General features: G+C 43.1%; 1 protein-coding gene across 2 annotated transcripts in view; it reads right to left on the bottom strand.

Annotated features, from left to right (window-relative positions):
- Positions 1-4,152: 4,152 nt before the first annotated feature.
- LOC147902725 (peptidyl-prolyl cis-trans isomerase CYP40-like) overlaps positions 4,153-12,289 on the bottom strand; it is a 35,593-nt gene continuing 27,456 nt past the window's right edge. For both annotated transcript variants that reach the window (XM_087373735.1, XM_087373736.1), the window contains exons 7-10: positions 5,205-5,280; positions 5,011-5,048; positions 4,870-4,926; positions 4,153-4,737 (exon numbers count right to left, since the gene is read on the bottom strand). In XM_087373735.1, the coding sequence (XP_087229861.1) occupies positions 4,873-4,926; positions 5,011-5,048; positions 5,205-5,280 (168 nt within the window). In that variant the 3' untranslated portion in view covers positions 4,153-4,737; positions 4,870-4,872. The remainder of the gene's footprint in view (positions 4,738-4,869; positions 4,927-5,010; positions 5,049-5,204; positions 5,281-12,289) is intronic.

Genomic DNA, 12,289 nt, shown 5'->3' with positions numbered 1-12,289 from the left:
AGAGGAGCTTGATGAAGCTTCGAGTCAAAATGGGAACAAAGCATTACCATCCTTTGTTATAATGTCTTCTGTAAATCCACAACTATAGTCCAACGTTCTTCAATCATCAACGTAATGTTCCCATTTCTATTATCAATAGAGAGTCATATACATAGTCGGAAGAAGCCAGACTGTACATGAAAATGTGTGGTTGATACGTTTTCTCAACAAAAGTGGGAGCTGTGTACAATTAAAGTGGGCATTGTGAGTCTAGTAATGATCTCAACACAAGGAGAGTCCGAACATGGGGAGTCTACTCGTAAGGAGGCTTTGAGATGGAAAAATGGACCGTATGCTTGGTCGACGTGCAAGTGAAAACGTGCATCCTCGCTCAATTCATGCCACGGGGTCTCATAGTAGCTGTCTATATTAGTAAGAGTTGACAGAGTGCATGGCAATAAGCAAAACACAACTAGAAATACAGTTGCATCAGGGTGATCTATTGGCCGACGACTAGGCGCAAATGCTGCTTTGCTCACCAGCATGCTAGGCTCCATTCCCTCGCTTTTTCTGCATCATTATAGTAATCTATACGTATTGGAGCCGAAAAATAGTAGCTAATCGTGCCTCTCCTGCACCCATCTACTTGTCGAACCATACGTAGAGTTGGCGACTGATAGTAAGAGTTGGACCATCCACTTCTTTTCGTGCATATAATACAGCACGTCATGATCTAAACTACTCTTTGTACCGGTCGTAGATAGAAAAAAGAGCATTATCATGGCAGTTCTAAGTACTGTGCAACGGATGGAAGTCACGAGCTCGAAGGAGTAGCTGGCTGGAACAACAGGCAAATCCCAAAATGGCGATCTGCTTGCCGTAGACTGTGTTAAAAATCTTCTTCCACAACAGATGGGCAAGACTCTTGAGAAATGGCTTCACAACGACTATCAAAGGGCTACCGTCCGTGGACTTCGGTGAAGACAAAGCAAACATTGTCAAGACTTTGGTGAATTCATGTAGATGCAGAAGGAAGACAAGGTAGACAAGGCGGCTTTTGCTACATAACCACTCCCTCTGTTCGTGTTCTCTCTTAGTATACAGATCCTAGTTCAAAGTAAAGGAGGGGCTCTCTATCCGACCATATCGCCCTTGTATATGCTAGACAATCTGTGATTCTCAAACACCATACCTAGTGGATTCTTTACTCGCTCACGGACTCGTTGCAAAGTCGTGTGGAGCTTCAAACTGTCGAGCTTGTTGCCCTCCTCCGCTAAGTTCAAGATCTGTTGTTGCTCCAGGCTCACTCCAACTCCTCCAATTGCTTGAAGGTTTCGGTTGCTGCCCGAATTCAGCTTTTGCAGTGTGAAGAACGAGCAACGTTCCCCCAAGGGCACAAGAGAAGGGGGAAAAGAGCACGTTGTACTTCCATCTCCACCCCCAAGTACCAAACTTGTCCCCACCAAAACTGTAGGATGAGGTATACTCTCCAGTAACAATTAGAAACATAGGAATATAACCATTAACAGTATATAGAATGCTTTGGTTCATCAACTACCACGAATATATCGTTGTAGCTTCATATTAAATGTCTCCCACACCTTCTCTTTATGAGCCTCCATAACTCTCAGCCGTGGTGAGAGGTACGTGAGAGGTACTTCCTCCCTTCTTGGTGGCCACTCACGGTCCAGTGTGACTGGTTTATAAAGAAATTTCAAGTACAAGGTTTTACATATATACAACTATATATATAAATATAAATGTCTATATATACATATATAACCATGTATATACATATATAACCATATATATACATATATATACACAAATATATACAACAATATATATATATATTTATATTTATATATTTATATATAACCATACATATACATATAAATAAAGATATGTCCATATATCTATGCCTAATTTCCCATCAATAAGACTATGGTAGTAGCAATGTTATTAGGTGTTAAGCTTGGTCTTTGTATCCATCTTAGCTTCTCCCCTTTGTCCAAGGGAGACGTATATTACTCAACTTGATAGCCCCAAGGATTTCAAAGGTCCCAAGTAGGAAGGTGTAATCGTATATTTTCTAACAATAAGTCCCTTCTTAAGGCAATTAAAGAGCCTTGATTCAACTTTTCTTTGGTGCTCACTACATAGTATCTTAATCCAAGCCCTCGGCAATTGCATGTAGAAAAATCTAGAGGGATAATAATCCATTCTGATAGAGATTGCTCCAAATGTTTAAGCACAAAATGTCAAAGTAGATGTAGATGCTCTCTAGTAAAATCTCTTCGTTAAAGCCAAGTAATATGAGAAAAACTTCAATGTGACCATCTATTCCCATGGGCCACCAATATGTAGACAAACCTGTAGTATACAAGGATCCCCGTGTGTGTGTGTGTGTGTGTGTGTGTGTGTGTGTGTGTTACCTATTATTTCAATGAATCTAAATCTCCACTAATCCATGCTCTTAGTCAACGCTTTGAAAGACCCATGGCATCCATTGCTTCATCAAGACTATGTTCACATTTACATTAGTGCTAACGGGTGCAACTAAGTTCATAGAGAATCCTCCTAAAAAGAGAAATCCATTTAATTACTCTAGCTGCATCTCAAATTGTAAATCCAAAAGAATAACATCCTGTCAATTAGTCCAATGGTAAAAACCATAAGACAATTTTTAATTTAGTAAGTTGCAAGGTAGTTCACTTTCAAATTCTTAAATTGCAAGCACATATAATTATGTATGTAAGTGTGCATAAAAGAATCGAGCACTATATCTCTCATCATAAGCCTCTCAAGTGTATTCTTCAAGGTTGCCAACACCTTCTTTCGCAATATCATGCCCAAGACTACTTGCAAATCTGACGGAGAGGGGTGCCAACTCACCTGACAATTGGCATTTATAAATTTTATCAAGTACTTATACAAGTAATTCTCATGAAATCTACATCCATACGAGAGATTAAGAATTAGATAACATGCTTTTTGACTGTCCCAAAATATAGGGTGCTCTAAGATAGAAGAAGAGGGAAAGGACTATGGGCATGTGGCCACCTCTTTTCCCACTCCCAAGTACCAACCTTTTTATCCTCATCATTAAACTCCATCTAGGCGTCCTTAGTACCTCCGAAATGCCAACCAAAAATCAAGGACCACCATTCAAAAAATCTTCTTGTCACAAATTCTTCAATCCTCCAAAAAAACTTGCTCTTATTGCTTTCTCTCTAGCCCATGATTTCTTTTAATGCTTCATGATGGAGGTAATGATTGTACTAAGTCCTATGGCAACACTATCCATGTGACCATATCTCTAAACCATTTCATCGTGACTATCTCACCTCGATATAATGAGTGTAAGTGTATGAAATAATCAAAAGCCTAAGAGACTTCTTATTCATCCCAATGTAGGGAACCATAATATGTGAGTCATATCCTCTCAACATGTACAACCTAGGATCACAGGGATCCCCAAGGGGAGGAATATATGTGTGTGTGTGTGTGTACGTGCGTGCATGCATGCGTGTGTGCACACGCACGCACAATGCATGCGCGTGCGTGTGCATGTGTACGCAAGCGAGAGAGAGAGAGAGAGAGATTTTCTTTTGGGCTTCTCTACGAGAATCATTCTTTGACTACCTACATGCATGAGATCTGGCTTATCCTTCTTTTTTGTCCTATAATGAGATCCTTTGATGTTGTCACAACTTGTCTTCTCTTTTATAGGAGACAATTTCTCACTTTCTTGTAATATAATACAAATGGATTTCCACCCCCTACCTGAGTGACACAGAGAGAGAGACAGAGAGAGAGAGAGAGAGATTATACCAATTGTCACTAGGAGGACAAATAGCAATTGGCTTACAAACATTCTATTTTTGGTTTCTTTACAAAAACAATGTAAAATCTCACTCCTTCCAAGTGTCTACTAAAGGACTCAAGTGAGCAATCATAACAAGAAAGCATAAATGCTCATAGCCACTACCTTTTGTGTGTACGTGTGCATGTGTGTGTGTGAGAGTGAGAGTGTGTGTGTGTGTGTGTGTGTGTGTGTGTGTGTGAGAGAGAGAGAGAGAGATTGTGTGTGTGTGTGTGTGTGTGTGTGTGAGAGAGAGAGAGAGAGAGATCATACAAGTCATCATTAGAGGACAAAAAAAATTTGGCTTACAAAGTTTCTGTTTTTGGTTTCTTTCTTTTTTCCTATAGATAAAATCACACTTCTTCCAAGTGTCTTCCGAAGGACTCCTCGAGCAAGCAATCATAACAAGAAAGCATAAATGCTTGTAGCCACTACCTTGTGCTTTGCTGGAAGCAAGAAGTATGTGAGAATGAGAGCGGTCATGAACATAGACAAAACAACTACGAAGTTGAAATATTTTAACACTTGAGGTCAAAATTTCAGGGGCTGCAACCCTCTCCAAAAGGGTCATCCCTGTAGAAGCTTTACTTGAGCTAAAAACTTCAGGAGGTACAACCCTCTCTCAAGAAGGATCACCCCCTTTTGAGCCCAATTACTGATCCCATGACAAATACCTCTAATGTACTCACCAAGGTTTCCTTCTCCTAAAAACAATGGCCTGTCACTCCTTCAGTCACAGCAAGTTTTACCTCATTCAAATCTTGATGCCTGATTGATGTTATAAGCAACATAAATTCCCCGTTGTTCTTGCAGCCCTGCTGATCTCAATACGAGTGCAACCTATGCCATAAATGAGGATTTAGTATTGGAGGGGGTTACAATACGGACAGATCCTGGAAACACATTAAGAAAACTGTCAGCCTGAGAAGATCTTATCAACCTGTAAACAAAAGAGAGAGAGAGGATCATGGAAAGCTAACTAGAATATATACAAAGTAGACATATCAAAAGGAATGATCCAATACATGTCATTGGAACATTTTTGCATACGCTTTCCTCTCCTTGTCACGTCTGTCAGCTATCTGCATGCAACACAAAAAGTGAGTTTTCACACTTAGTCAAACAAGTTAAAGACCACAAAATCAATTTACCTGGTCATTGCATACCTTCTTTTTTGCAATGCCAAGTTCTCTCTTTATTGCCACTGTAACACACAAACAAGTTACCAATCTTTCAGCTCAAAAATGCCTTACAGAATTTGCAGAGTAGCATAGACTCTTTGACTCTTAATTATGGCCTGCATGAAGAGACTAAAATAGATGAAAATGCAGTTAACACAAGTATCTACTAATCGCCTTACCATCAGTTGGCTCCAGCTCTAATGCATTTGAATAACTTGCAACTGCAGAATCCACATCGTTCAAAGCCATGTATGCCTGTCCAAAAGACACTTGCAGTTCACACATTTTTTTAAAGGTGAAATTGCGGTTCACACACACACACATACTTCCACACACATTTTTTTGTGGGATCTATTAACTATATTATAGTAAGCAGTTCCGATAAAAGGAACATGCTAATACATCAGAAAATGTCATTAGAAGACATCACACACTGTTTTTATTTTGTAAAGAAATTATAAGACATCAGAATGAAGAGATTACTTTGGGGACCCAACCCAGCCCGAACCAGGGAAGAGAGGGAGACGAGGGGGGGGAACTGCATCTGAAAAAACAAAGGGTAATAGAGAAATAGAACGAAGAGATTGTTTGGGGACCCAGCCCAGCCGGCCTTGGTAAAAAGTATTACACTCTGGGAACGGGACCCATGAGTTGCAGACAAAAAGTCATACGGCATGGGACATCCAGGCCAAGGCCTTGAGGTACATCTCGACTTAGCAAATGTCTTTAGGAGTTGGACAATCTATGATTAATATGAAGAGCCCATCAAGAACTCGAAGATGCCACATGGTATTACACCTCAGAGGTGTAGGACCCTCCACAAGTTCTATGAAGGGGGACACTCTACCTGAAGCTACAGTGTCTAGGAGGTAAAGCTTGTTGGCTGAAGTTACAGCGGCTAATAGGTGATGCTCACTTATGACCTAACAAGTTCTGTGTAATAGGCAACATATCACTGGTATCAGAGCATAGAAATCCAGGGATACATGTGAAATGCAAAAAGTTATTGATGCCGCACTGAGGGGCAGAAACTGATCGATTGCTTCGTTTGCTACATCTGGGAAAAGAAAAGAAGGTGATAATCTGGGCAGCTCAGCCCATCGCCTAGCTCCCCACCTGGCTTCTCAGCCCACCGTGCCCCTCCTCAACCCACAGTTGCAGGCCTATAAGAAGTCGCAAGGAGCAGAACAGCACAGAAGGAGCTTCAGTTCGCACAGCAGGCCTCTGCTTCTTAGTCGCATCGTGCCACCAGTACTACTACAAGCACAGCCCCAGCCCGGTTCACAAGTATCCAAGTCTTCTTCAACTCCCAATTAGGCCCGGCTTATTCTCTACCAGCAACAGGTTCAACCTTTGAACCCCACTCCAGGTTGGGCTGAAGACCCCTCCCAGCCCCACTTGGGGTTTAGTTTTAACAGAGGGGATTTTTCAGCTTATGCAGGCCCATATGGAGTCCCCCAAGATGAAGGCCTTTGTTCCCTTGACCACAACTAGCAAGCTCTCTTATTCGACAGTACCAGGTTTTGCCCCGACGACTCCATATGTAAAGACATATCAGAAGATGAAGCCTGTTTTAGATCAACAAGAACGTGTTCACTACCTAGAGCTAGGAGTCCGAGAACTCAAGCTCCGGCTGGCAGCTCGAGGGAAAGTGGTCACCACCCAGGTAAAATCAATGAAGCAAGAGATCACTGCTGATGTAAACAAGAAAGTGAACAGTGCTGATGTCTACATGGAGTTGAAAGAGCGGGAATCCAGACAAACTAGCAAGCTGATCTTACACGTAGGGGGATTACCAGATGGCTTCCCTGTTACAGGCGTAGAGGACAAAGTCAACTATCTCAAGAAGAAGATACCACAAGTGGAATGGGATCTAGATGTTATCTGGAACATCCAGCAAAAGGGCACACAGAAACAAATTTTCATTCAGTGACAAGGCAGCAAGGATCAAGATTCTTCGACAAATACAAGCTGAAATGCAAGAACTCAAGCAAAGAGCCACTGAACTTACTAAAGAGAAAGAAGCCGACAAAGAAGGAAAATGGGCCGTCTCCCATGAAGGACAAGCATTCATTAGAGAGTTCAAATCTAAGCCCAAAGACCCTTAGTCTTGAGCTGATGTAATGAGGGCCACTTTATGATAGACTTAGAATATAGATGTGTGCTATAGTAACTTCGACCTGAGCTGCCATGTGCAATCCTCAACTCTCCAATACTCAGAGATGCAGCAGTTACTCTTTTTGGGTGTGTACTTTGTCTCATAGGTAACTGAGGCCTTTTGAAGACCTTAATATAATCTCTCTCTCTCTCTCTCTCTCTCTCTCTCTCTCTCTTGTTGGGGTAAAGGCACTGGCCACCCTTGTAACAGTTTTCGTCTAGTACTACTAAGTACACTAAGTACACATTGTACTTAGGTACTTAGTGGCCCGAGTCTTATCCACAGATATATATACTAGTGTGTGTACTTGGGGAGGTACCACTTATTGTTTTATCCCCACCCACTGGTGTGTGACTACGGTGAGTGTGTCTCCTTCACTCCCTACTCCAAATCTCTCTCCCTCTCAATCTATCAACTGGTATCAGAGCCAACGGGCTCTCTCTCTCCCTCCTCTTCCACTCCCTCCTCTCCCTAGCCTACCCCTTCCGTACGGACCGATCCGTACGGCCGTACGTCGTCCGTACAACCGTACGGACGGATCGCGAAGGCGCGGCTGCAAGGGCGCAGGCAAGGCGCGAAGGCGCGGCTGCAACGGCGCAGGCCAGGGCTGCAAGGCGCGAGGCAAGGGCTGCAAGGCGCGGCTGCAAGGCGCGGGCGCAAGCGAGCTAAGCTGCAGAAGCAGCACGGCGAAGGCGCCGTCGAGCTCCAGCTGGGCGCGGTCGAGCTCCAGTTCCCCCCCTTCTCTCTCGAAATCTGGTACAGCACTGCTGTACTTGACTTTCACGTACAGCCAACAGTCAGGGTACCACAGATCGAGGAACATTTCTTTTCTGTTTATCTGTTTTCCACGGTAAAACATTGTCTTTCGCCACTGGCATTTGAGCCAAGGTGTTCTACTTGGGGCAAAGCTTACACTCGCACTGAGGCATTATGCCGCAAACAGTGTTGAGACAGGTCTTATCACTTGGCCAGTGATTGTACACAGTGGTGGCACTGAGAGTATGCATTGGACAGATCTGTACTTGATACTTGCAGTGTATGCTTTGTTGGATGCAACTCAATGGATTTGCAGTCAAACGCCTTGTGTGAGCAGTAGCAGTTGATGCCATTTACTGTGTCAATGCACGGAATGTGCTGCCAATTCAAGGGGCTTTTGATGCTATTATGCTTGTGACAAATGCTTTAGCTTGTTGCTGAAAGTACAATCACATTTGGTACAGATTTGGTCGATTTTGACCAAGTTTGACTTTAGTCAAATTTGGGGCTTTTGTAGCCTGACCGGCAATTTGTCAAGTGGGAGCACTCTACATGCATCAGGCTATCTTGTGGAGCACTACTATGCTTTGAAAGTGCACATTTGACTTACAGTGTTTGGTCAAAGGTCAATCTTTTCAAATTGGAGGTCACATCCCTGATTTTCTTCATGCATTCAAAGGGCTTTTGAGCCACCTTACTTCCAAACTGTAAATTCAGTTGGGGGGGAAGCTTCTGGAGCATATATCAGAGATTTTCATCCAAAATCAGAGATTCACTGTTTCTTGACAGTCCTGGACTGTCAAACAGCAAGTTTGACCAAATTTGACTGTCAAAAAGTCACTGTTTCTGCAGCAAGTGGGAGAAAGACTTTCAGTTGGTTTTATGCCACTGAAACAGTACCAAGTTCACTTTTGATCGTACTTCCGCTGCGGGAGAATTTTTTTTCTTGGAGTGACTAGTGCTTAATTGCACACCTACAGGGATCGTACTTCCGCTGCGGGAGAATTTTTTTTCTTGGAGTGACTAGTGCTTAATTGCACACCAGGGAGTCTACTTTCTTTACTATGAGTTCCGGTAGCGACGTGTCGTCCTTGTTTCAGATAAAGAAGCTCGAAGGAGCTAAAAATTACGACATATGGAGGACACAATGCTACAATGTGCTGATGCAGAAGGACCAGTACAAGCCTATAAAGGAGAAGGGTGTTAAGCCCCCCAACGTTACAGATGAGCAGTGGGAGAAGATGGACGGCTTGGCCAGGTCGACCATTATGCTTACAGTTGTTGATTCACTGGTTGTAGGCATCAGGGATGAACCTACTGCATGGAAGATGTGGCAACGTCTTGAGGATACTTATGCCAAGAAAAGTGCCATGGGAAAAGCTTACTGGCTAAAAAAGCTTGTTGGTCTTCAAATGAAGGAGGGGACAGCTATGTCCACTCATATTATTGAGTTTAACAGCATATTCAGCCAGGTGATCAACCAGGGGTTGAAGCTCGATGATGAGCTGAAAGCTACACTCATCCTATGTTCTCTACCTGAGTCATGGGACACATTCAGGACTTCTACCAGCAACTCAAAAGCCATTCTGTTATTTGCAGATGTGGAGAGTGCTCTTCTACAGGAAGAGATGAACAGAAAGAACAATGCTATTGGGAAGTCAAATGCTTTGAATGCACGCAGCAGGTCCAAAACACGTGGAAAAGACAAAGAAAGAGAGAGGAGCAAGTCCCGCTCTAAGAGTGATCTTGTATGCAACTATTGTGGCAAGAAGGGACATATTGAGAAAAAGTGTTTTCAAAAGAAGAATGACCAGAGAGCCAAAGAAGGCAAGGCTCAAGGCAAGTCTAAGGGCAAAGAAAAAGAGGAGCTGAATGTTACTTATGTTAGTGACAGTGACAGTGGACATGAGATATGTTTCACCTCTTCACTGGAGGCTCATACACTTCATGCTGGTGATGGATCAGATATGTTTTCCTAGATTATAGATTCAGGTGCTTCCTTTCATGTGACATCCTACAGAAATCTGTTTGTCAGATATGCAGGAGGGCAAAAGGGAGTTGTCTTTCTTGGTGATAACCATGCATGTTCTATCATTGGCATAGGTGATGTCAGGCTTGTTCTTGAAAATGGCCAGCAGTTAATGCTCAAAGGGGTCAGGCATGTTCCTGAGGTGAAGAAAAACTTGATTTCCACAGGGTTGTTGGATGACGATGGTTATCATACCACCTTTGGCAGTCAGAAATGGAAAATCAGCAAAGGGGTAATGGCTATTGCCAGGGGTCCTAAGGTTGATACTTTGTACTCACTTCATGCTGGACATTGTCCGCATTCTGATGTAAATGCCACCGAGCTGCCAAAGATTTCATTGTGGCATAGCCGGCTTGGCCATATGAGTATTAAGGGAATGGAGCAATTGGCTCATTTTGGTTACTTGCCGAGTCTAAAATATTCAGATTTAAAGAAATGTGAATTTTGTCTCTACGGTCGTCAAGTACAAATACCTCATAAGAGAAGGTCAGATCAGAAATTACAGCTCTTGGAGCTAGTACATACAGATGTGTGTGAGATGCCTACACTCTCTTTAGGAGGTTCAAAGTACATACTGTCATTCATAGATGACGCCACCCCGCAAAGTGTGGGTTTACACTCTCAGAAAGAAGAGTGATACGTTCAAGGCTTTCACTAAGGTGTCCAAAGAATTTCAAGAATTCTGTGAGGCAAAGGGTATTCAAAGGGTGTTGTCTGCACCATATGATCCTCCACAGAATGGTACAGCTGAAAAAATGTTCAGGACCAGTCAAGAGAAAGTCAGATCCATGTTGTCACATGCTGCACTGCCCCACACATTTTGGGCTGAAGCTGTAAAGACAGCTGTGCACCTTATTAACAGGTCACCAAACAAGAGACTATGTGGCGGTGTGCCTGAACAGGCATGGACGGGTAAGCCTCCGTCTTACAAACACCTACTGGTCTTTGGTTGTGTCGCGTATGTGCATGTACGCAGGGAGGACAAAACTAAACTGGATCCAAAGTCTCTTAAATGCATATTCCTAGGTTACGGTGACAAAGGTGAGATGGGCTACAGGATTTGGGATCCCAAGAACAGAAAACTTATACGCAGCAATGATGTCGTGTTTGATGAAAGCATCATGTTCAAGGAACCTGTTGTACAGCAGGGACCTTTAAAAGTAACTATTAATGATAACAGGCATCATGGGCAACACGAACAGGCTGTAAATCAGCCACAACAGCAGCATAACCAGCCATTAAATGATGCTGCAGCAGGTCCTAATGGACAGCCAGGTATGGCAGAAGACATCCCAATGGATGAAGCACAGTTAGGTGATCTTCCTGACATGCAAATGCAGCCAGGAGACATGGGACAGCCACCTTATCTGGGTGATGAACAGGCTGGACAGCCAGCTCAAGACGATGGTCATTGGGTTAGAAGGTCAACTAGACCGACGCGGCAGCCAGAAAGATTTGTTCCAGGCATTGATTATTTGATGCTCACTGATTGTGGAGAGCCTTCATGCTACAGAGAGGCTAGGCAGAGGGCAGACAAGGTTCAATGGGATCTTGCTATGAAGGCCGAAATGGACAGCCTTCACAAGAATGGCACTTGGGAATTGGTATCCTTGCCTACTGGTAAGAAGGTACTGCCATGCAAATGGGTTTATCGACTTAAGGTCACACCTGGTGAAAAGCCAAGGCATAAAGCCAGACTGGTTGCCAAGGGGTTCAAGCAGGAATATGGTGTTGACTTTGACGAGATATTCTCTCCTGTTGTTAAGATGACAACACTCAGAACTGTATTAGCATTGGTTGCACATGCAGATATGGACTTGGTCCAAATGGATGTCAAGACAGCATTTCTTCATGGTGATTTACATGAGGAAATTTTTATGCAGCAGCCAAAGGGTTTTACAGTGAAGGGCAAAGAGAAGCTTGTATGCAAACTAAAGAAAAGTCTTTATGGTCTAAAGCAGGCACCCAGGGAATGGTATCATAAGTTTGATACATTCATGCGAACCCAGGGTTACAGGAGAAGTGACATTGATCACTGCTTGTATACCAAGAAAGCTTCAGATGGCAGTTTACTTATCCTCATTTTGTATGTGGATGACATGTTAATTGCTGGAAAATCTCATAATGAGATGAATGCCTTGAAAAAGAGATTGCACCAGACCTTTGATATGAAAGATCTTGGTGATGCCAACCATATATTGGGTATGCGAATACTTCGGGATAGGGAAAAGCGGTTGCTATACTTGTCTCAGAAGGAATATATTGGCAAGGTCTTGCAGAGATTTCACATGGAGGGGGGGAAGAGTATTGGTACTCCATTG

Source organism: Dipteris shenzhenensis, chromosome 4, assembly GCF_047967505.1.
Source record: "Dipteris shenzhenensis isolate YYH24624 ecotype China chromosome 4, Dip_SZ_1.0, whole genome shotgun sequence".
In the NCBI taxonomy this organism is placed as follows: domain Eukaryota; kingdom Viridiplantae; phylum Streptophyta; class Polypodiopsida; order Gleicheniales; family Dipteridaceae; genus Dipteris; species Dipteris shenzhenensis.
Note: the sequence above shows the minus strand (reverse complement) of the source record. Positions and strands in the feature narration are given on the sequence as shown.